Raw genomic sequence first — 21,555 nt, 5'->3', positions numbered from 1 at the left:
TATGGAGCGGCTGGAGGAACACAAGAGATGTCCTGTCAGGTGGCCCCATCTTCCCATTTCTCTGTTCTGTGGAGTGCGTGTTATAAGATCGTAAGAACATGAGAACGGCCAGACTGGTCGGACCAATGGGCCATCGAGTCCAGTATCCTGTCTTCCGACAGTGGCTGGTGCCAAGTGATTCAGGGGGAATGAACAGAACCATGCAATTATCGAGTGATCCATCCCCTGTCATCCACTCCCAGGTTCTGGCAGTCAGAGGTTTAGGGCCACCCGGAGCATGGGGCTGTGTCCCTGTCCATCCTGGCTAATAGCCATTGACAGATCTTCTGAAGTGCTTCACAACACAGGGAATATTTCACTACAGAGTTAACTTGGGTGATGGGGTCTCACAAGAACATTTTTGATGGCCTCAGAGTGCGGCCTCCAACTCTCCCCCCAACCTGAAGCAAATACTCACCAGCAACCACACAACAGAGCCACTAACCCAGGAACCTATCCTTGCAACAAAGCCCGTTGCCAACTGTGTCCACATATCTATTCAGGGGATATTCATCACAGGGCCTAATCACATCAGCCACACTATCAGAGGCTCGTTCACCTGCACATCTACCAATGTGATAGATGCCATCATGTGCCAGCAATGCCCCTCTGCCATGTACATTGGTCAAACTGGACAGTCTCTACGTAAAAGAATAAATGGACACAAATCAGACGTCAAGAATTGTAACATTCAAAAACCAGTCAGAGAACACTTCAATCTCTCTGGTCACTTGATTACAGACCTAAAAGTTGCAATTCTTCAACAAAAAAACTTCAAAAACAGACTCCCACGAGAGACTGCTGAATTGGAATTAATTTGCAAACTGGATACAATTAATTTAGGCTTGAATAAAGACTGGGAGTGGATGGGTCATTACACAAAGTAAAACTATTTCCCCACGTGTATTCCCCCCATCCCCCTGTTCCTCAGACGTTCTTGTCAACTGCTGGAAATGGCCCACCTTGATTATCGCTACAAAAGGTTCCCCCCACCCCCCACCCTCCCACTCTCCTGCTGGAATAGCTCACCTTAAGTGATCACTCTCGTTACAGTAAAAAGCAAAGGAGGACTTGTGGCACCTTAGAGACTAACCAATTTATTTGAGCATAAGCTTTCGTGAGCTACAGCTCACTTCATCGGACGCATTCAGTGGAAACCTCTCATTACAGTGTGTATGGTGACACCCATTGGTTCATGTTCTCTATGTATATAAAGCTCCCCACTGTATTTTCCACTGAATGTGTGTGTGGACAGGAGGGGGTTGGGGCAACACCTGGGCGCAGGGCTGGGCTAATGCTGCAGTGAAGACAGACCCAAAGGTCATACAAAGTGGGGCCGGGGTGTGTGTGGGGGGCAGACGGGACCGACGGCTTGGAGCACACACACACCCCCTCCGTCCCCCCGGGCAAAGAGCCTTCAGCTGGTACCGGGGAAAGATGAGGTACCAGCACTGAGGCCTGGTGGGGCTGGCCCCTGCCCCCAGCACAGCTCCCCCTCTTTGAAACAACCCATCTCAGTCTCCCCCAAACATCCCCACTCCCCTTCCTACTACCCCAGAAGGTCACAGCAGTAGGGGAGGCCTCTGGGATAAGAGGCTGCAGGGGATACCATGGTGTATTGTGTGTGTGTGTAACAGGAAAGTCCTGGGAGCAGGGAAGGGAGCATGCATGGGGGTCAGAGAGAGATAGCTATGTTGGGGTTCCTCCAGATTCACGCTTCCCTCTGGTCAGGCCTTCCTGCATTCATGCCCATCTTTCAGGCTTCTGCAGACATCACGAGAGGTCTTGCAAAAAAGAAACAGTTCCTCCTAGTGGACAGAGTGCTGTTCTGGGACTCAGGAGACCTGGATTCTATTCCTGGCTCCGCCACAGGTCGGCTTGGGGACCTTAGGCACGTCACTGCCCCGCTCTGTGCCTCAGTTTCCCCAGCAGTACAAGGGAGCTAATGCTACTAACCTATTTTGAAGGGGCTTTGAGATCTATGGATAAAATGAGCTAATTATTAGATTGCCAGCTTGTAGCAAACAGCGTAAGACCCTGTGAAGAGGAGAGACGAGGGGAGAGCACAAGTTGTCAGTGCTGAAAAAGAGCCCGGTCTTTACAGCACACGGAATAGCCCAGCAGGTGAGGCCCCGACCCACAAAGAGACTTAGGCATTGTGACACTGAGCCTGCAAACATCTCCCTGGAAACTCACAGAAACAACACCAGGCCCTACAAAGCCTGAGCTGGGCGCCTAGGGGCCCTGTGTGATAGGTGTCAAAACAGCCAGCATGCGGAGCAGGGAGCTGCCTACGCTAGCCACTGGGAGATGCCAAGGAGCGGGATATGTCCTAAGCCCCATTCCCCCATCGCTGCTTGCAAGCCACAAACTGGGGATGACAGGTGCTGCTTGCCTTAGGCCCCGGAGCACCCACAGAAAAAGCTGAGTGCTGAACATCAGCCTCCGCCCAGCGCCTCCCGCCTGCCCCACTGATCAGCGAGGGGGGGGGGAGCAAGGAGGCGCTGGGGGAGGCAGGGGGGAGGAGCAGGGTGTGCCCAGAGGAAGCACCCCCTGGCACATTAGAAAGTCAGCACCTATGCCCCCTAACTTATGTGCAATCGACATGCTCGGGGGCTGCCTAACACCACACAAAAGAGCAACAAGGAGGCAAAGGCAGCCTGCCCTCCCTTACAGCCTTGAGATCAGCAGTTAGGGCACTCACCTGGGACATCCCCCTCCCGCAATTCAAATCTCCGCTCTGCCCGATGAGAAGGGATCTGCTACCTCCCAGGTGAGGCCCCTTAGCACTGGGCTAGAGCGATTCTTGCGCCTTCTCTGGCCCAATTAATATTGGGTTATTCAGTGATTTAGTTAGAGAGGAACAACTTGTGGGAGACCTACAGCAGAACATCCCACACTACCTGTGCGGGCCCAGGTCTTACCGACCACCCGCAGAGACTCCCACTCCCCGTTTACACGGATGTCAGGTCAGAAAAGAACAGGAACGAGGAAAAAGTTTTAGCCAACCCACAAGGACAGTTTTGCCACCTTGTTTCTCAACAAAAACCACTCAGCAACTGAGTGTGAAACAATTTCCAGCCGAAGTGCTGAGGGTCTGAGCTGAGAAGCTTTCAACCCATGCGGAGAAAAACAACAAAGCCCATTTCCCAGATCCTGAAGGTGACCTTTGCACGGGAAGAACAATGCAAATTCGGAACAATTTTGTTTCAGCTTCAGTCTGTGTCTCCTGCTTTACTAGGGGTGAGACTCACGAAGATAAATCAAAGCAGGCTGCCCACCAGAAATCCTCTGACGATATAAGATGAACATCCATTCACAGTCAGCCCAGCATACAAAAGAAAGCAAAATTCTCCCTTTATTGATCTGCTAATTTGGGGCAGTCCAAGCTCTTTATTAGCCATGACAAATCCCTACATCAGTTGAGCCAGTGGTTTTGGAGCATCCCAGTCAACCAGGGCCATAAGACCGGACTTGTCTGAAAATAAATTCCCCTCCCCAGAGAATAATTGGCTCTCAGCACTTCTGTTAAATATTCCCTGTGACTCTTTCCCCAGGTAGTCAGATAACAGCAACACACGCACATGGTTCTGTGACACCAGGTTCCCCAGGTTCTCGCACAGCCCGTGCTTTTCTGGAGGTAGCGTTGTTAGAATTCCCTGACGAATATGCATCCAGATCCCCCGTGGGGCCCACATGGTTTGCCCGAGCAGTTCAGCCTAACGTTGCACTGCTCAGACATATCGAAAGGAGACTGTACCTGCGCCATCTTTGGAGAATGGCCGGTTTCCTTGCTCCACCCCCTCCAGAAAAATCTAGATACAGAATCGTCTTCTTTGAGGTAACTGTGCAGTCTCAGAAGAGCATCCCCATTGTGTTGGTCCCAGGTTGGAAGGCAAGAGTTTCTATATCACTGCAGGGGGCCCTGAGGAAATCAGTCGTTAACCATTGCTGGGATTAACCATGGCTGAAATTTCGGATCCCCCATCTCTGCTTTCCCCACAGCTCCGGGTTCAGGATTCACTGTGCAACAGCAACAATGTATGAGTGCGGTGTGCCAAGTCACACGGTCAAAGTCACCACTGCTATAAGTGAGGACAACATCATTCTTACTTACTATTTGTCCTCTTCCTGTCCCGCCGTGCTAGGAGCTGTACAGATGTGTAACAAAGAGCCAGTCCCTGCTCCCAAGAGCTTACAATCTTAACTCGCGACAGAAATCAGTGCAGGTGACTTCCGTGGACAACGCAATGTGGCTCCAGGTCATGGACAACAGCAGAGCAGCAGCTCGGGCTGGGCAGCAGAGCCACACCGCAAGGGAAAGGAAACCGGAAAGGGAGTCGAAGCACTCGGTAAAATGGCAGCTTCAGCAGAAGGGCACAACAAGCAGCTGCCAGCAGCCATCTGGAGTTAACTCTGCCCCCACCCACCCACCCACCCAACTTTAAATACAAGCATAACTGACAATGCCAGTGTCTGGAAATCCAAACAACGCTCGTGCCATAGTCTCTGCACCATGCTTGGCTGTTGAAGAGCTGTCCATCCGCTACACATCTGGCCTGCAGCTGCTCTCCCCACCCCAGTCGGCAAGGGGAGCCGGTGCTCACTGGGCAGGGTCTGTTTTCTCTTGATCAGAAGATGAGGTTGGATGAATTCATTTGTCTCTCTCTGCTCCACCCGTCTGGGCAGCCTGCAGACTGAGGCTTGCTCAGATCTTCTTCACGTAATTCCCAGGGAAGAGCCCTTCTTTGCCATGAAGCCGACCTTTCCACCATCCGGAGGGATCTGGAAAAAAATTGACGGGATCATTATTATTCAATGCAGGGCAAGAGCAGTGCTGTTGGCATGCCCTGCAATCTCCCTCTTACTCGGGCAGGGGTGGGCGAGAGGCAGAGAGCTGCGTACATGTCTGTGTTTGTTTGGTGAGCTGCATGGCAGCGTGGTACATGTACCCATGGCTCACCGTAGCAAGCCTATATGGGTACGGCCCAAACCCAGTGCGTAGCTCAGTAGCCACCTGGCTAAGAAAGCAGCCCTTTTAAGGATTGTTACTCATCCCTTTTCAGGAAGGGGTTAGAAACTATTGTCCAACCTTAACCAGCAAGATTAACCTTAACCAGCAAGATTACCACCCTGGCAAAACCATTAGCCATCTGACAAAATCCTATGGCCTGTGTTGAAGTTCTCTGGCCTGGGTTACACAGGAGGTCAGAAGACAGAACTGTATCCGTCCCGTCTGGCCTTAGAAATCGACGAGTGAAATGTTCTCCAAACAGATTGCATGCCAGCCAGCTATGGAAATACAACTGCACACATCACCAACCCCTCGCAGCAGCTCCCAGGGAGCAAGCAAAGACCTCTGAGGCTATGAGCAGACTCCCTGGGGAAGTCAGATTGTCCTTGGTAGTTCACACTTCTCCGACATCGTGTGTTAATTCCACGACCACAACACGGGGAAGACGATTGTACATGACAATTCAGCTGGTTCCTTGGTCAGAGGCAGGAAGCCAGGGTGTGTCCTCAGCCCTGTGTTGCTCTGCTTGTCCATGGAGGGTCCCACTCCTGAACAAGTGAATAGGCATTCAGTACAGCACAGTCAGCTGGTATGAAGGGCAGCAGGGACCCCGAGATGGAAATACTCCCTGATGGTTGCACCGATGGCTCCATTACATTTTCCAGTCTCTGCAAACAGGTTCTATGCTTCTGCTAAGTTCTTTGGTCTTGATTCTTCCTTTTGGTTCTTTAGTCTTTTTGTCCATCTGAGGCATCTGTCTGCAGGTGACCCATATCCTCCACTGTCACTCAGTTAAGCGATACTCTGTTGGGTGCCATGTCCAGGTTCCTTTACCTAGACAGAAGCCTCTCACGTGACTGTGAGGTGAAGCAGCTACTCCTCAGGCCAATGCCCTGGTGGGCGGAGAGGGAGCATTTGGAACGTGCTTGACATAAGGATCCAACCCAAGCCATGTGGTGGGTTTCTCCTCTGCTTTATGATGGTGCAATTGTAAGCGGAATAGTCCCGCTCTTGTGGGGAACTTTCCTGGCTTCTGCACGACCCCGGTGAAGTGGGCTAGCGAAAGGATCTGAGTCCTCGCTCCCCCCTCCTTTACCCAGTGGCCTCCCTGTCCTTGTGGACTCCCCTTCCCCTCTCCTGTCTGGCAGAGTCCTCATAACCCCAACAAGGCTGGGCCCAGGATTCCTGGGGGGCTCGACCCCCAACCCTGCTGTGGTCACCTAGGACAGGGGCTAGGGTGTCCCCACTCCGGGGTACTCTCTCTGCCCTGGGCACTTCTCTGACCCACTGACCATTACATACAAGTTAAAGCAAATGCAAGTTATTTAATCAACAATTAACTTGAAAAAGAATAAGGGGAAATGGGAAAGGTTAAAGGAAACACATCACCCCGCTCGGTGGCAGGGAACATCACAAACAGTGTCTCTGGAACGTCAGGGCAGTTCCCAGTCTGCTCCTTCTAAGTCCCAGGCCTCCTGCTCAGGCCCTGGCCGTGCTGCAGGGATGCTGCGGGTTGGACACTCGCTCTGGTGGTGGCCTCACGCTCTCAGGCTCTAAGTGGCAGGACCCTTCTGCCCAGTGTCGCCCCCGCCCTGTTGGGGTTACAATCCAAGCCTGGCCTGCAGAGCCTCCTGGCTGAGGCGTCTCCCTGTGCTGGGCCTGCTGCCCAGGGTCCCCCTCGCTCTCCCCAGCTGCTCCCTGCACCCAGCTCCGGACTGCTCCAGCCCCAGCTCCATCACTCTGTCTCTGCACCGCTGCTGCTCTGCCTCCAGCTCCCTGGGCTGCTTCTCTGGCCCCTCATGCTCTGGTTGCTGCAGCTCTGCTCCCAGGACAGGTCTGCTCTGCAGCCTGCTTCTGTGACTCTGCTCCCAGCACTGACCTGCTCCCTGGGCCGCTTTTCTGACCCCTCTGGCTCTGGCTGCTGCAGCTCTGCTCCCAGGACAGGTCTGCTCTGCAGCCTGCTTCTGTGACTCTGCTCCCAGCACTGACCTGCTCCCTGGGCTGCTTTTCTGGCCCCTCTGGCTCTGGTTGCTGCAGCTGTGCTCCCAGGACAGGGTCTGCTCTCTCTGGGCTGCTTTTCTGGTCCCTCGGGATCTGGCCCAGCTCTGCTCCCCAGCTTAGCTCGGGCCCCTGCTTTCTCCTTAGCTCGGCCCCACTCTGTCTGACCCAGGCAAATCCAGCTCACACGGAGGGACGGGACCTCCCTGGCCTCCTGACTCCCTGATTAGCCTGCTTGCCCTGTCATTCTGGCTGACCTGGAGCATTGGCCTCTCCCCATTGTTCCTGGGGGCTGTCAGTCTCAGGGCCCTGATTCCCCATCAACCCTTCCCCCTTTTTAGTACTGGGAGCTAGCAAGTAAAACACCCCCACTGACTGTTAGTAAGGGGGTAACAGTCCCCCCTTACACAATGAACAGGCAAAGAGCCAGTGCTGCATTAACCCTCCACGCATACAGCGATATACTGACGATAAACCAGCCGGACGGCCAGTGAATAACGTGTTGCTCATGACAGCACAAGTGGCTGGCACTGAAGCCCCGATGGCGGAGGATAATCGAGATGAGCATGTTCCTAAGGTGCCTATTGAGAAGTTCTTAAACCACTAAGCAATGGAAAAGGCTCCCAAGAGAGTCCGAGAACTATGCAAAGCTGCTAAGTGGGCAGCCAAAAAGCGTGTAATGTCCCATTGCCCAGAGCAAAGGCCACACGGGATAGGGAAGAGGGTGTCCCAGCTAGCTGACAAAGCCACGTTCCTCATGCCAAGGCCACCTGCACTGAGCAGGATCCCACACTCTTTGGACATCCCTGCTGATGGCTTGTGTATTGCCAAGACCCAGGGCAGGAGGGATCTCTAAAGACACGAGGACGTGGCTAATCAGCCACAGAGACACCTTCGGATTCCCTGGCAGCCCAGCTTGCAGAGGAGGAAGGATGCTACACCAAGGCGGGGTTGCTGCGTCCATAGACTCCTCTCCTTTCCTTACATCCCTTCGCCCACTGGGCTGCACTGCCTGCCCCTGCTCAGGTGTCTGACACGGGGTGGGGGGCGGGCAGCAGGTGCCTCACACGTACCTTCCAGCAGGATGTCTATGACGTCCCCGACGTTGAAGCTGAGCTCATCCACGTCCTGCCCGATGTACTGATACAGAGCTTGGCAGCGTGGGCCGGTGACCTTGGGCTGGGGCTTGGGGCGTCCTGCCGGAGGGGGCCGCTGATTCATGCTTCTCTTCCTCTGCATGCTAGAGGGGCAAAGAACAAAAGGCACCGGCTCAGCGTGGTCCGTGCAGCAGCAGAATGCGGCAGGAACAGGGCAGTGGGGACCCAGAACGCACAGCTGGCTACCTTTCCCTTCCAAGGGCAGGAGGGTCACAAGCTCCTGTGGGTGGATTCCCCTGACCCCGAGCATCCAAAAGGGAAAGAGGCTTTCCAGAGGGGCACACAGGTTAGAACGCTCTTTGCTTATTCCCTAGTGCCATTGTCTGGACTTTCCCTCCCGAAGTCTCCCATTCCCAGGCTGCATGGGAGCTGGTAGGGTCACCACCCAGGGGGTAAAGCTGCAGGGGAGAAGGATGTGACAGAAACTCTCTTTCTAAACAGCCTCTTGGATCCTCTCTGCAAGGTCACACAGCCCGGGGCTGGAGATGTGATGCTGATCTCCCGCACTGTGATGAATGGGCAGGCTGTGCTGTGTCACGGATGAATGCAGCAGGAGGGAGCTGATTAGAAAGAGGAGAGGAAATGTCCCAGTGCCCGGCTCCGAGGCCAGGGAGGACCCAGGGAGTGGTAGCACGCAGTATCTCGAACAGGCTGGCAAGAGGGACCCGACTTTTGCAAAACCTACCCTGCCACCCCTTGGTCGGGCACATTCAGGAACTCCAAGTTTTGCTCAGAGGGGGGTCGTGCCCTGGTCCTGTGGCTCATGCCCTGTTTGGGCAGCATGGCAGAGGGAGGCCCCCGCGCCTGTTTCTGGGTCGTGGAGTACATCTGCTCCCGCTGCCTGTTGTCATTACGGGGGAACTGGGCAGCTCCGTTCCTGCAGGTCCCTGAAAGAACCACCAGACGGGGATCGGTTACCCAGGAATACTTCCCACCCAGCCAGCCAGCCGGTGCCATCCGTAGATCTACGTGCCGCAGCCTTATGTATCCCATTTCCCAGACAGGGAATCTGAGTCAGTGGCCAAGCCAGGACTAGATTCCGGTTGTCCTGATTCCCAATCCAGGGGCTGCTGGCCACTGGGCCCGCCGCCTTTTCCATCTGAAAAGGTAAAGCCCAGGACTAGATGACCTCCAGAGGTCTCTTCCACCCCTAATCTTCTCTGATTCTATTCTCTGACTTGAATTAACCCCTCGGAGGCTCCGTGGACACTCAGCACACTTCCGAAATGGGGGTGCGAGTACAGGGGCTCTGCTGAAGTGCCTTTGCCCAATCTTGCCCCTTTAATGTGAGCTTTGGGGCTGAATTCACAGCGCTGGAGACAGCCCTCTAAGTTCTCCACCGAAGAGGGACAGCTCAAGGCAAGCTGCCGCCTCTGACCTGGGCTGCGCAGGGCTGAGATAGGAGCTCAGCGTCCGTAGCCAAAGCTCGGCCCCTCTGCGGAGACTGGCACCAGGCCTGTCAGCCAGAACCATATGAGATAGTTGTTTTTTGCAACAGGGTCACCTGCTCAACAGGGGCTGGTCTGAGAACGAGCAACTCATTTCATATGTGCCACTCAACAGCCATCAGATGGCGACAGCTTTGGGTGCCAAGGAGCAAACTTCTGTATCCCCCATCTCAGTCCCCAGAGCCACTCATTCCTGCCCACCCCCACCCCCGAAGGTTTGCCTGGGGATGGCCCCTGAGGCAGTGCCCCCCTTTGGCTCTGTCCGTCTCACCTCTGGGGGCTTGTGGGGCACTTCTGGAGGGCGCTGGTTGCTTGCGGTGGCCTCTGCTCTGCTGGATCCCTTTCTTAGTGGGCTCTGTTGGGACAGAAGAGAGCAGGGTGGATGGGGGCTGGTCCCAGGCTCATAATAGAACCCAGGCGTCCTGCCTCCCTGTCCCCCTCCCTCCCCCCCCGCTCTAACCACTAGACATCACTGCCCTCCCAGAGCTGGGGATAGAACCCATGCGTCCTGCCTCCCTGCCCCCCCCACTCCACTTTAGCCATGCGGGACAGAGACCAGAAGCCCAAATTGTGTGACATTCCTCCTGACCCCAACGACTGGGGAGTGCAGGACGCCAGGCGCTGAGCGGAACCCCTGCCAACCCGGCTCGCAGCGGGTTTCCAGGTGGGCCTATGCTGCTGTTAGGGAGGGGCACCATCGCGCAGCTGGAAGGGCCTGCAGTCGGTGTCGGAACAAAGGGCCTGATTCCGTACAAGCGCTCGGTACAAGACCAGGGCGCAGAAACGGGGGGGTGCTGGGACTCCAAAGAGGCACCTTCCCAGCAGCCCACGCTAATTGCAGAACAGCCCCCTGAGTGCAAAGCCCAGGACCCGCCGCAGACACTCACTGGAGTTCTTGGGGAGCCCGTCCCCGATGCTGATGGTCAGGGTCTTGCCTCCTGCTTTGAAGACGGCCACGTCGCCCTGGCCCCTCAGGAATGTCACGCTGCGGGTGCCGCCCCCACCCCACCCGACCTTCTTCACCCGGAACTGTAGTCTGAGCAAGTGGGGAGAAAGGCTGTCAGGGCTCAGGGTCCAACCAGGGTCCCCCACACCTGGCGGGGGGGGGGGGGGCTTTGTTTGAAAAGCCCTAGTGCCATTGAACTTGACAAATCAGGGTCACAGGCTTCCCCTAACTACCCACAGAGCCCCCAGACTAAAATAATGACTTCCCCCACCAGCCATTCTACAACCCCACTCCCCTCCCAGAGCTGGGAATAGAACCCAGGAGTCCTGCCTCCCAATCCGCCCCCCCCACTCTAACCAGTAGCCCCCACTCCCGTCTCAGAGCTGGTAATGGAACCCAGGAGTCCTGCCTCTCAATCCCCCCCCCTCGAACCAGTAGCCCCCACTCCCGTCTCAGAGCTGGGAATAGAACCCAGGAGTCCTGCCTCCCAATCCGCCCCCCCCACTCTAACCAGTAGCCCCACTCCCCTCTCAGGGCTGGTAATGGAACCCAGGAGTCCTGCCTCCCAATCCCCGCCCCTCGAACCAGTAGCCCCCATGCTCCTCCCAGCGCTGGGAACACTGGGCTCTCTAATACGTTGGTGGAGCCGAGGGGCAGATTGGCCCCAGCTGCACCCCCCGCCCCCGGCCCTGCCCCACCGCCGCTCACGTGTCAGCGAAGCTGAGCTGCATCTTGCGCTGGGTCAGCTCCTCGTAGCGTTTACACAGCAGGCTGATGAGCTCGGTCTTAAAGATGGACTCCAGGAAGCTGTCGGCTTCCTCCTCGTGGAGGATGAAGAAGTCGTCCTGCCTCGTGCTGGCCAGAAAAAGAACCAGAGAAGAGGGTGTCAGAGCCCAGCTGGGAGGAACCCTAGGGCTGGCTGGAGGCCACACGGACCCATCTGGAGGCCACAAGGGCCAGGGAGCTGTCGATTTGTGAAGCTGCCCCTGGTTGTAGGGGTGTCCATGGACTGTGACGCTTTGCCTGGGGCCTCCCCCTGCAACCCCTTCCTTGCACCCCCACCCTGGTCTGTGATGTCTTCATCTCCAGCAGGGACAGGGAAGTGTCCACGGCTGCCACGCTGGCCTGAGGCTTTGGAGAAGTTCTTGCAAAATGCGGGGTGGCCATCAGGAAGAAGGGAGACACTGGAAAGGACAGAAGGAGAGCCCGCCCACCAATGCGCCCCGTGCTGTGGGCCCGGGGCATTGGTAGGAGGGGTTGAGCTGGGTGCCCATAGGGCTGAGGCCATAACAGTGGGTTGGTTCCCTGGTGGTGGGGGGTGAAGCTGAGGACTTCTGGAGGAGGAATCACTATGCCCACATGCAACCAGACCCATATTTGTGGTCCCAAGACCTTACAGGGGGCTGTGGGGGTGGGCGAGGTCCAGGCTACTAGGGTCCCTGGCAGCTGCAGGGGTCACCTGAGCGAGACTCTGCAGATGGCCTGGATCTCCACCTTCTTCTTCAGCACCTCCTTGATCTGGCCTTTCTCGGGACCCTTCTTGACCTTCTCACGGCCAATCAGGTAGAAGTACTTGGGGGTCAGGATGAAGTCACGCTTGATGGGCTGCGGGGAGAGATGGGGCAGCAGTATGAGGGGAGGTGAGCGACAGTGGGAGAAGCCTGGACCGACCCCGGGGAGTCAATTGCCACGTCTCACAGGGAGCAGCACCGGGGACCCCAGGGCAACAGCGGGCGAAGCTGGGGAGGGGAGGCCAGCACTTTAGGGTCATCGCTGGGGCAGAAGTGGTTAAACCAATAACTGTCTGCAGATTTCAGAAGGGGAGAATTCCCACCCCGCTCCCACGCTCCTCCAAAATCTCTCTCTGTTTCCATCTGGGCAAGGGGAAGCAGAGCCCATTTTCAAAACCCAGCGGCTGCCAGCTCCCGGGGAGGGAGCAATGGACACATCTGAGATCTGACCGACTGCAGCCCTGCCGGAGGAATGGGTATGGGATCCCACGGACAGCAGGGCCCTTGAGAGGACTCTCCCGTCCCTATAGCGCAGCCTGGGATTTGCCTCTCCCTTTCTGAGAGGAGGAGGAATTCCGCTGGCCCCTGCCCCCAGCCCCGGATGAGTCCGGTTACCTTGAATCTCCGGTCGTACTTGGTGACTGAGTCAGCGAAGTCTATCCGCTCCCTCTTCCCCATGAACTGACGCAGCTCAGGCCTGTCCTCCATGCCCAGATAATCGCCCACAAAATTCCGGTTGATGCTGTTCTTCCTCCTCTCCTTGAAATTGTACAGGATGTGGGAAGCTGGGCAGGGACACACATCAACAAGAGTCAGTCACAGAGCGGGTCAGTGACCCGTCCAGGCAGGTATGTCATCCCTGTGTTGGAGGCTTTCAGAGGATGGTGTTAAAAGTCCACAGAGTACTTCACTGTGTAACCCTATGCCATGGGGGTGGACATATCTTCCTGACCCCCAGTGTATGACCTGAAGCCTGAGGATTTATAGCTCATGGGATTTTTGTCCTAGCTATTCTAACTGCAAGTGCTATTCTTGGTCATATAAATGTCCCATCTCACTGAGCTGCTGGCTCAACAACATCCTGCAGCAGCAAGTTCCACAGGTTAATTATACGTCACATAAAGTGTTTTCTTTTAGCTGTTTGAAGCTTGTCAACTTTTAACGATGCTGACTACCCTCTAATGCTTGTGTTGTGGAATGGGAGTGCATGCCTGGCCTTCTTTGCACCATCATTTTAGGTGCTTGTATATCTCCTTTCGCTTTTGGCGTGAACAATTTGGGAGTATTAGTAAACATCTGCAGTGGTATTAGTAGTACAGGTAGGAATACCTGCGCTTCCATATCACATTACAAACGTTTATTAATTAATTAAGCTTCTTATCACCCCAGCGGAAACAGAGGCATGGAGAAATAAGTGGCTTTCCGGAAAACACAGAAGAAATCACAGAAAGCTTGTAAAAGAGCTAAGGATTCCTGCCTCCCACTCCCCTACCTCTCTCCCTCCCAGAGCCAGGAATAGAACCCAGGAGTCCTGCTTCCCACTTCTCTCAATCCAGACCCACAGCCAGGAATAGAACCCAGGCATCCTGCTTCCCAATTCTCTCAATCCAGACCCACAGCCAGGAATAGAACCCAGGAGTTCTGCTTCCCAGTCCCCCAAATGCTAGATATATTGCTTTTTAAACAAAAATGTATTAAAAGGCCTTGTCAAAAGTTGGCACTTTGTGCCCTGCCTGCTTGTCCCCCGCCCCCAAATGGCTCCCCAACTGCTCCTCCCTGTGCAATCCAGCAGGCGAGAAGGTGGAATGCCCAGCCGGGCTAAGTGCACTTTACCCCAGGTTGTATCAGCTCCCTGCTCAGCGTCTCCACAGAATTTCCCGCCCTGGGTCTGCTGGCACAGCTCTCGGCCCTCTTACCCTCCTCTCGCATCTGTTCGTACTTCCGGATGGCGATGTGCTTCCGCCAGGCCTTCTGGATAACGCGGGCAAAGCCATCAAACTTCCGCTCCCGCATCTCCTCCAGCAGAAAGAGCTGGTGGCAGAAAAACACAAACGCACAGGGAGCGTGAGACCCAGCCAGACCTATTCAGAGACGGGGTCGCAAGACAGAGGCCAACCCGTGCTCTCCTTAGGGGCTGCGGAAATGGTGTGAGTAGAAAGACGGACAGACAGGCAGGTTTCTATCTCATCTAAACCTCTCTCTGTATCAGCGATCACTCCCTCTAGGTTGCGCTGGATGATAGAGGTCACCAAGCTGGCTTTACAGGGGCTGTGCCCAGTTTTCTTCATTCCCCACGGAGGATGGGAACCAGAATTGCAGCCTCCCCAAAGCCTCCTCCCTTCTACCCATCAGCTGAGCCCCTGTAAGCCAAAGGTTGGGGAAATTGATGAAAACATTTGACACCGATTCGGTTCACGTTTTTTTTTGCACCCTCTAATGTTGGGTGTTTACCCCAAAATTAACGAGCCCGGGAGCTCTCTGCAGAACCCTCCTCTCTTGGAAATGCTTTGTCATTCCTTAGATCCCCTCTGCTGATGTTCCACCCATTAGCTGCAGGGCAGCCCTGGGAAAGAGCAACACAGAGTCATTGAGACCAGGCGGGAGGCCCTTTGCCCCAATTTCATGGCGATGGCTGGTGACCGGCTACCCCTTCCGGCATCTGTGCTGGCTGGAGTCGGGTGATTTTATGGGGGCTGCTTAGCACATCCATTGCCCCCCCCCCCGCCCCAAATCCTTGATAATCCTTGGGGGGCAATGAGTGAACCCACATTGCAGCAGGCAGCTCCAGTCTTAGGGGAGATGGGCCGGAGCAGGGACACTTACCGATTCTGGGTTCTTGACAAAGATCTTGCTTCGGCCCATCTGATACTGGTCGGCATCCATGTTAACAGACCGCAGCAAGTGCTGCACACCCTGGCGCTCGTCCCCGCGCCAGGATGGCCACGTCTCCGCCGTCAGGATGGCGTACCTGCCAGGAAAGGGGCAGGTTAGCTGACGGGCTTCCAGTGACTGCAGCTCAGATGCCTTCAGAAACAAGAGGTCCTCTCTGGAGCTCCCAGGCCAGGTGAGGATCTAGCTGCACTGATTCCTGGCGCAGTGGGTGGGGGCCCAGCCCTGGCAGAGGGCACCGCGCCATGGGGGGGCCCTGCAGCACTCACGGAGATGGCCTTACCTTTGTAGAAACTTGTGAAACACCCGGCGATAGGCAAATCCTGCCCTGCGTACGCGGATGTTCTCTTTCAGCCCCAGATATTCCACTTGGTGCTTCACCCTGAAAAGCGATGAGGGGAAGAGAGACGCTCAGCGCAGGTGACCGACGCGCCCTGCGGATGGACTCTCGGACTGGAGGGGTGCCACCTGGATTTTGCCGAGTCTTGCTGGCAACGTGGGGGTGGGCATGTACGTACAGGTGTAGGAATGTGAGTGTGTGCATGTATGGAGGAGCATATGTGAGTGTTTGCATAAGCCTGGCCTGCTGGTTGGCTGTGGGCTCTGTGCCTCAGTTTCCCCCTCTGTAAAAGCTTTGAGATCTACCGATGACAAGCGCTGTATAAAATTATTAGTATTAGTATTAACCCTGTCCGGAATCACAGAAACGAGAGAGAGAAAAAACCTCATGTGAAATTTTCAAAAGGGCTTCAGGGATTTAGGAGTGCAAGCCTATTTTCAGAAGAGACTCATTTTCAATTAAATTTTGGCTCATAGGGGCCAGGTTTATAAAGGCAATTAGGCCCCGAAAGATGAGGATCGTGGGGTTGTCCAAAGCACCCGAACAGATGAAATGCCTGACACCCATCAAAGTGGGTTTTTGGGTTTTTTTGTGTGCAGATAAACGGTTTTTCTGGATCTGCGGGCAGTCCCCTGGAGCTGCCTAGTAATTAATCTTTGGCTTCTTGCTCACTCACCCGCAGTGAGGAGCAGTCTGACCCAGGAGGCACTGGTGTTGACTCAGGAGACCTAGGTGCCATTCCTGTTTTGCTCCTCAGAAACCTCGGAGAAGGTGTTTCCCCTCCCACCCTTTGTTTAGACCATCAGCTCTTTGGGGCAGGGACTCTCTCTCACAAGGTGTATGTGCAGCGCCAAGCACAACAGGCCCTCTAGGCGCTACTTGTAATGCAAGTAACGAACGGCGAAGGCCTCTCTCACCTGCTTTCCTCCCAGTCCTTGGGTCTCTTGGTCTCATTGGGTTTGATGCAGCGGATGTAGTGTGGCGTGCATTTCATGAGCGTGTTCACCAGGTCGTTGGCCTGTTTCTGTTGGAAAGACCAACATTGACAGTGTTAACAGTCTCACCAGCTCCCCGAGGGAAGGGAGAAGCTCTCCCGTAACCTCCTGTCGTACCTTGATCTTGGAGCTGGCTGTGGTCGGTCGGCCCTTCTTGTCGGCATCTAGTTTTTCTGGGAAAAGCATCCGGATGAAAGCACTAGAAGGCAGAAAACAGTCACCAGCATGAAACCATCAGGGACCCACCGAGTTTCGGAGCTCCCTGCGGCAGGGTCTGGCCAGCTCAATGAACTCATTTCAGCTCTGGATCAGGCAGGTGCAGCTGCTGTTGAAGTTCACGGGAGCCATACCTGTTTACACCAGGGCTGAATTTTACCCCAAATTTTCCCAAATTTTGACCAGCAGCAGATGGGAATAGGGAGATAGGAGATGCGCTATCAGATCAAACCAGTGGTCCACCCAGTCCAGTGTCCTGCTTCCTACGCTAGCTAATACCTGATGCACCCCAGGAAGATGAGCCCCACCCTCCCTTAACGGACTGGCGCAATGCTGCACATGAAGGGGAGACGCTTGCCTGACCCCTGAGAGCTGCTATGCAACAGGCCAGTGTATAACCCAGCGGGCTGGGGCACCACTTGTCCGAGGCCAACAAAGGGTTAACCTCAATTAAGCTCTGGGGAAGGGCTGTTTGGGAGACAGAGGGGAGAGAAAGCCACTGGGAAGGCCAGACTCCACACTGGGGGTAGGGAGGAGTCACAGCCCTGTCCTGTCCTCCTCCCTGCAGGGACAGGGCTCACTGAGTGCAGCTGGGCTCGTTTCTCCGGCTCATCTCAGCAGTTTGCACTCAGGCACTTTCGGAGGCTGCACGTAGACAGAACTCAGGACAGTAACTTTAACAAGACCCCTGTGATGGGACCGGCTATGTGGCCAGTGATGGGACCGGCTATGTGGCCAGTGCGGCACTCACTATTCGCTGCTCTGCATGAGCTCAATCAGGTCGGTGAAAAGCACGTCCCGGTTCCGTTCACAAAAGCCATTCACGTCATAGGAGACCTGGAAGGAAAAGTCAGAAATCAGCCCTCTGCAGACCAGATCGACTGGTTACATGAGCCGCAGCACCCCGTGCTTTGGAAGAAATACACATTTGCCGTCAAACGTCCCATGAGCAGGTCGCATATTTCTTGCATTTATTCCGCGTTATCCCCCCAGCGATTCCCTCGGGTCATGCTGGGTCTACAGCCTGTTTGCAGGCTCTCTGTGGGGAGCACTCCCTATGACAGGACGAGCGTCACTCTTGGAATCAGGCATCTGGAACAAATGCCTCTGATGTCCGGTGACTGCAGCTTTGCTGAGGTGCCTGACTAAATGCAGTCTATGGATCCGGAGCAGTAATAACTGCATGTGTCCATACGGTGCATATCCACATGTATACACGGGAATCAATGGGACAGCTGGACATTATCCATGCAACAGGTGCGCATCATTCGCTCTCTCTAGGCACTTACCTGGTCCTTCGCACCATCATACCCGCATCATACCTCGCCCCTGTGAGCTAGGGAGGTGTTATCCTCATTTTACAGCTGGAGAACAGAGGTACAGGGTAGATTGAGGGATTCACCCATGGGGCAGAGGCAAAACTGAAAGCAGGTGCCCTGAGCCCTAGCCCAGTGCCCTATTTATTATTATTTGTATTATCATAGCACCTTGGAGCCCCCTCACGGATCAGGACCCCACTGTATTAGGTGCTGTACAAACACTGAACAGAAGGTCAGCCCCTGAGAGCTTATCCACCAGACCACCCTTCCTAGCCATTCGCTGCATATCCCCAGGTATCCATGCAGTGGGCGGCTGTGTCCACGTGATGGGTGTGTACTCCCATCGGATTAGATGCAGGCGCCTGTCCATGCAGTGTGAGCGGACAGGTAGCCATGCTGCGTGCTGGCGTGTGTACCCGTGTACAATGTCGCTAGGCCCTGCGTCCATGCAATATACCTTGCCTGCATAGTGGTGTATTACGAAGCCCGAGTTCCAGCTGTTAAAGTGCTCGTGAGTTCCCACCGCCGCCTGCAGCTTCTGCAAGAGGGTCTGGTCCGCCCCTTCCCCCGTCGCATGCATGGTGGCACAGACGTCATCGAGGACGCTCATGATCCCAGGAGGATTCTGGGAGAAAGAGCAGAAACAAAAGCAAGGAAGAACGTGGATGAGGGGCCCTGTGTTCGCTGCATCACTGACCTGCAAACCTGGGAGCTGCCAGCAGCAGTGCAGGGAATGCCAGTCGCACAGTGTCAGGGATTGCCCCTGAACGCTAGGCCAATCCCCGCGCCAGGCTTTGGCCGCTTCAGCCCAGCCACCTGCTGAGCGGGGTTATTCTCCACTCAGGTCAAGCGAATTAACCCCTTATGCAGAGCATGTGGGGAACAAAGTCTCTCCCCAGCGCTGGCTCTTTCCCTGCCGTTCTGCAGCTGAACACTGCACAGGGGCTTCAGCCCCCTTCAGCGCCCAGTGGGTTAAGCACCTTCCTCAGGGACAGACCCCCCCACCCCGCCCCAACCAAGAATGACAGCAGAACTCCCCTCTCTTACCAGCTTGTTCTCTATCAGGTCACACACCACTTTGTTATTGAAATACTGGATCGGGGTCCACTTGATCCCCTCCTGCACATACTCTTCCTAGAACAGACAAGAGACGCCCAGCTGATCCAGCTGTGCCAGGCAAGGACGGAGCTTTGGAACCCACAGCTGGGGCACAAGCTGATGGGGGAGGGGGGCAGTTTCCTTTCTGGGGCGCAAACCACCTGCCTTCCTTTTATGCACATAGAGTAATTCCCTCAGGCTCAAAATTGTCTCTGGGCCTTGGGCTTACTGAAGATGCATTCAGGACTTTTGAGCCAAGATTTTCAGGAGTGGGGGCCTCAGGTGAAGTTCCTACATCCGTACGGAAGCACCTGCTTTGCAAAAGTGCCGAGCACCTTGCAGCCCGCCCCCGTTTCCCTAGACTCTGCCAGGGGGCCCATCACGGAAAAGAAAAGACCATATGCAAATGAGGTAATGCATACACACAATTATGCAAACAGAGCACTACCTCGTTTGCATAAATTCTCCTGATTTCAGAACCTCCAGCCTTAATGGGTCCGTCTCTGCTCTCTCCCCCGCCCTACAGCGCTTTACCCCGGTGTGTACCGTGTACCGTACCTGCTCCGCTTTAAGGGTCAGCTCTATAAAGATCTGCTGTAGCTTCTCATTCACAAAGTTAATGCAGAATTGTTCAAAGCCGTTTTTCTACAGAATTATAAAGGAGAGAGAAAAAGTGAGATCCCAGCTGGGGGGTTGGCTCCCCCCACTCACACCCTGCCGCTCCCAGGTCGCTCCTGTCGGGCCTTATGGGGCGTTGAGAATAACCAGCATTCTGCAGGGGGCTCCCCGTGAGAACACCCAGCTCCAGCTCGGGGCTCTCCCTCTCCTGGCTGGTGGGTCCCATGGGCACTGTGGCTCTGCAAGGCCTGGCGATCGGCTCCCCAGCTGGCTTGCAAGGGGAGACATTGGCATGGGGGTCTAGGGTGATGGCCACTGACTCCAGGGCCAGTCTGTGGGGAGGACGGGCACCAGGAGGGGCAGCTGGCAGGCTGGTCTGTGCAGAACTGGGTGTTATACAGCGGCGGGGCTGACTCACAGGCAAACACAGATCAGTCCCCAGAACAGTGGAGCCCTGAGGAGGAGCCCAGCATTTTGGGGTGTGTGCCAAGAAGGAGCCTGGGGGACAGGGGACAGGTGGAGGGGGAGGAAAAAAGGCTTAGTGAGGAAACAGTGACTCTGCAAGGGAGGTACCTTTGGGTTCTGCATCTGGGAACCCCTCTTGGCAGTCTAGGCTGCAAGGGGAACCCCCGCCTTTCCCTCTCAGCTGTTCTGTATGGAATGATCATGTCCTACGGGAGGGGGGAGCTGGCACCTCCCTTCAAGTGTAACAAGTACCTGGAATATTTCAAAGCCGTAGATATCCAGCACCCCGATACTGTACTCCTCATTGGGCTTCTGCATGGCCTTGTTAATGGACTGCAGGGGAAGAAACGGAGAGAGGAAGTGAGTGAGCAAGCGAGCAAGAGAGAGAAGTGGGAGAGGAGTAGGGAGAGCTTCATCACCAGGACGTCTAGTTCTCCAACACTTTACAGTGCGTCTTTCTGGCCTCGCAGCTCTCATGCATGGGCTGACCCTGGCCCTGGGGGAAGGGAGAGGGACCCTGGTGAAAGCCAAACCCTGTCCCTTACTCACATCACACCTAAAACGAAAGCCAGTCACAGCGGCTGCTTTGGCCCCAGGGACATCATACCCAGCGGAGAACGTGAAATCTAAGTCAGACACGTCCCCTCCATCACAATTCAACACACCATTAGCCACTGCTAATCCCAAGTGTGTTGGAGGGTGGATCTATCTATCCATCCATCCCCATATACCTCTCTATCTATCTATCCCCATATACCCCTCATATCCATCCATCCATCCATCCCCATATACCCCTCATATCTATCTATCTACATATACCCTATCTATCTATCTACCTATCTATCTATCCCCATACCCCGCCCTCCTCCTTGGTATCTGAGTGCCAGCCAGAAGCCCTGCCCCATACTCAGACATGGTTTGACAACTTCTGTAAGGGAGGGGCCAGCAGCTGCTTCTTGATGAGGAGGCGGAGTAGCTGCTGCTTAAGAGACAGGTTGAAGGGGGAGAGATAGGACCATCATATCCTCTGCCTTCCCCTCAAGTGTTGGGGCAGGGAGGCTGAGGGGAACCCCGGCCATGGGCCTCTTCAGGCAGCTGCTGCTGGACCCACAGCTGGTGAGATGGGAAACCTGAAACCACCCCTGGGTAGATGGGACTCAGTTTCCAAGGGGCATCCCATCCTGGGGCTGATCTCCCCCAGATTCCTAGCCAGGACTTGGGAACAGCCACAGAAGAGATTTCACACAAAGCCAGGGACCCACAGGCTCTGGTTAACCCGGGAGCTTGGGGCACGACCCTCACCTCCACGAGGAAGTCAAAGACCCGGAGGTAGAGCCCCTTGGCCAGGGCGTCACGGGTGTAGGACGCCTGCTCCACGTTGAGGGTCACGTTGATAGACTCTGACCGGCCACCCCATTTGCTGTCCATCTTCCTGCTGGTGACCTTGTCATTGAGCCTGTCCTTATCAATCCCCAGCAGGTAGGCGGGGAAGGCGAGCACTG

General features: G+C 55.2%; 1 protein-coding gene across 1 annotated transcript in view; it reads right to left on the bottom strand.

Moving 5' to 3' along the window:
• Nucleotides 1-4,482: 4,482 nt before the first annotated feature.
• Nucleotides 4,483-21,555, bottom strand: part of MYO1F (myosin IF) — a 46,412-nt gene continuing 29,339 nt past the window's right edge. The window contains exons 10-28 of the mRNA XM_077841918.1: nt 21,356-21,552; nt 20,306-20,386; nt 19,529-19,615; nt 18,920-19,006; nt 18,330-18,497; nt 17,305-17,390; nt 16,455-16,536; nt 16,260-16,366; nt 15,286-15,384; nt 14,937-15,081; nt 14,030-14,144; nt 12,729-12,898; nt 12,062-12,207; nt 11,311-11,457; nt 10,544-10,692; nt 9,928-10,011; nt 8,894-9,095; nt 8,125-8,291; nt 4,483-4,824 (exon numbers count right to left, since the gene is read on the bottom strand). Coding sequence (XP_077698044.1) covers nt 4,748-4,824; nt 8,125-8,291; nt 8,894-9,095; nt 9,928-10,011; nt 10,544-10,692; nt 11,311-11,457; nt 12,062-12,207; nt 12,729-12,898; nt 14,030-14,144; nt 14,937-15,081; nt 15,286-15,384; nt 16,260-16,366; nt 16,455-16,536; nt 17,305-17,390; nt 18,330-18,497; nt 18,920-19,006; nt 19,529-19,615; nt 20,306-20,386; nt 21,356-21,552 — 2,396 coding nt within the window. The 3' untranslated portion in view covers nt 4,483-4,747. The remainder of the gene's footprint in view (nt 4,825-8,124; nt 8,292-8,893; nt 9,096-9,927; nt 10,012-10,543; nt 10,693-11,310; nt 11,458-12,061; nt 12,208-12,728; nt 12,899-14,029; nt 14,145-14,936; nt 15,082-15,285; nt 15,385-16,259; nt 16,367-16,454; nt 16,537-17,304; nt 17,391-18,329; nt 18,498-18,919; nt 19,007-19,528; nt 19,616-20,305; nt 20,387-21,355; nt 21,553-21,555) is intronic.

The sequence above is a fragment of the Eretmochelys imbricata genome, chromosome 25 (genome assembly GCF_965152235.1).
Source record: "Eretmochelys imbricata isolate rEreImb1 chromosome 25, rEreImb1.hap1, whole genome shotgun sequence".
NCBI classification, from domain to species: domain Eukaryota; kingdom Metazoa; phylum Chordata; order Testudines; family Cheloniidae; genus Eretmochelys; species Eretmochelys imbricata.
This window is presented reverse-complemented; position numbering and strand designations above follow the sequence as displayed.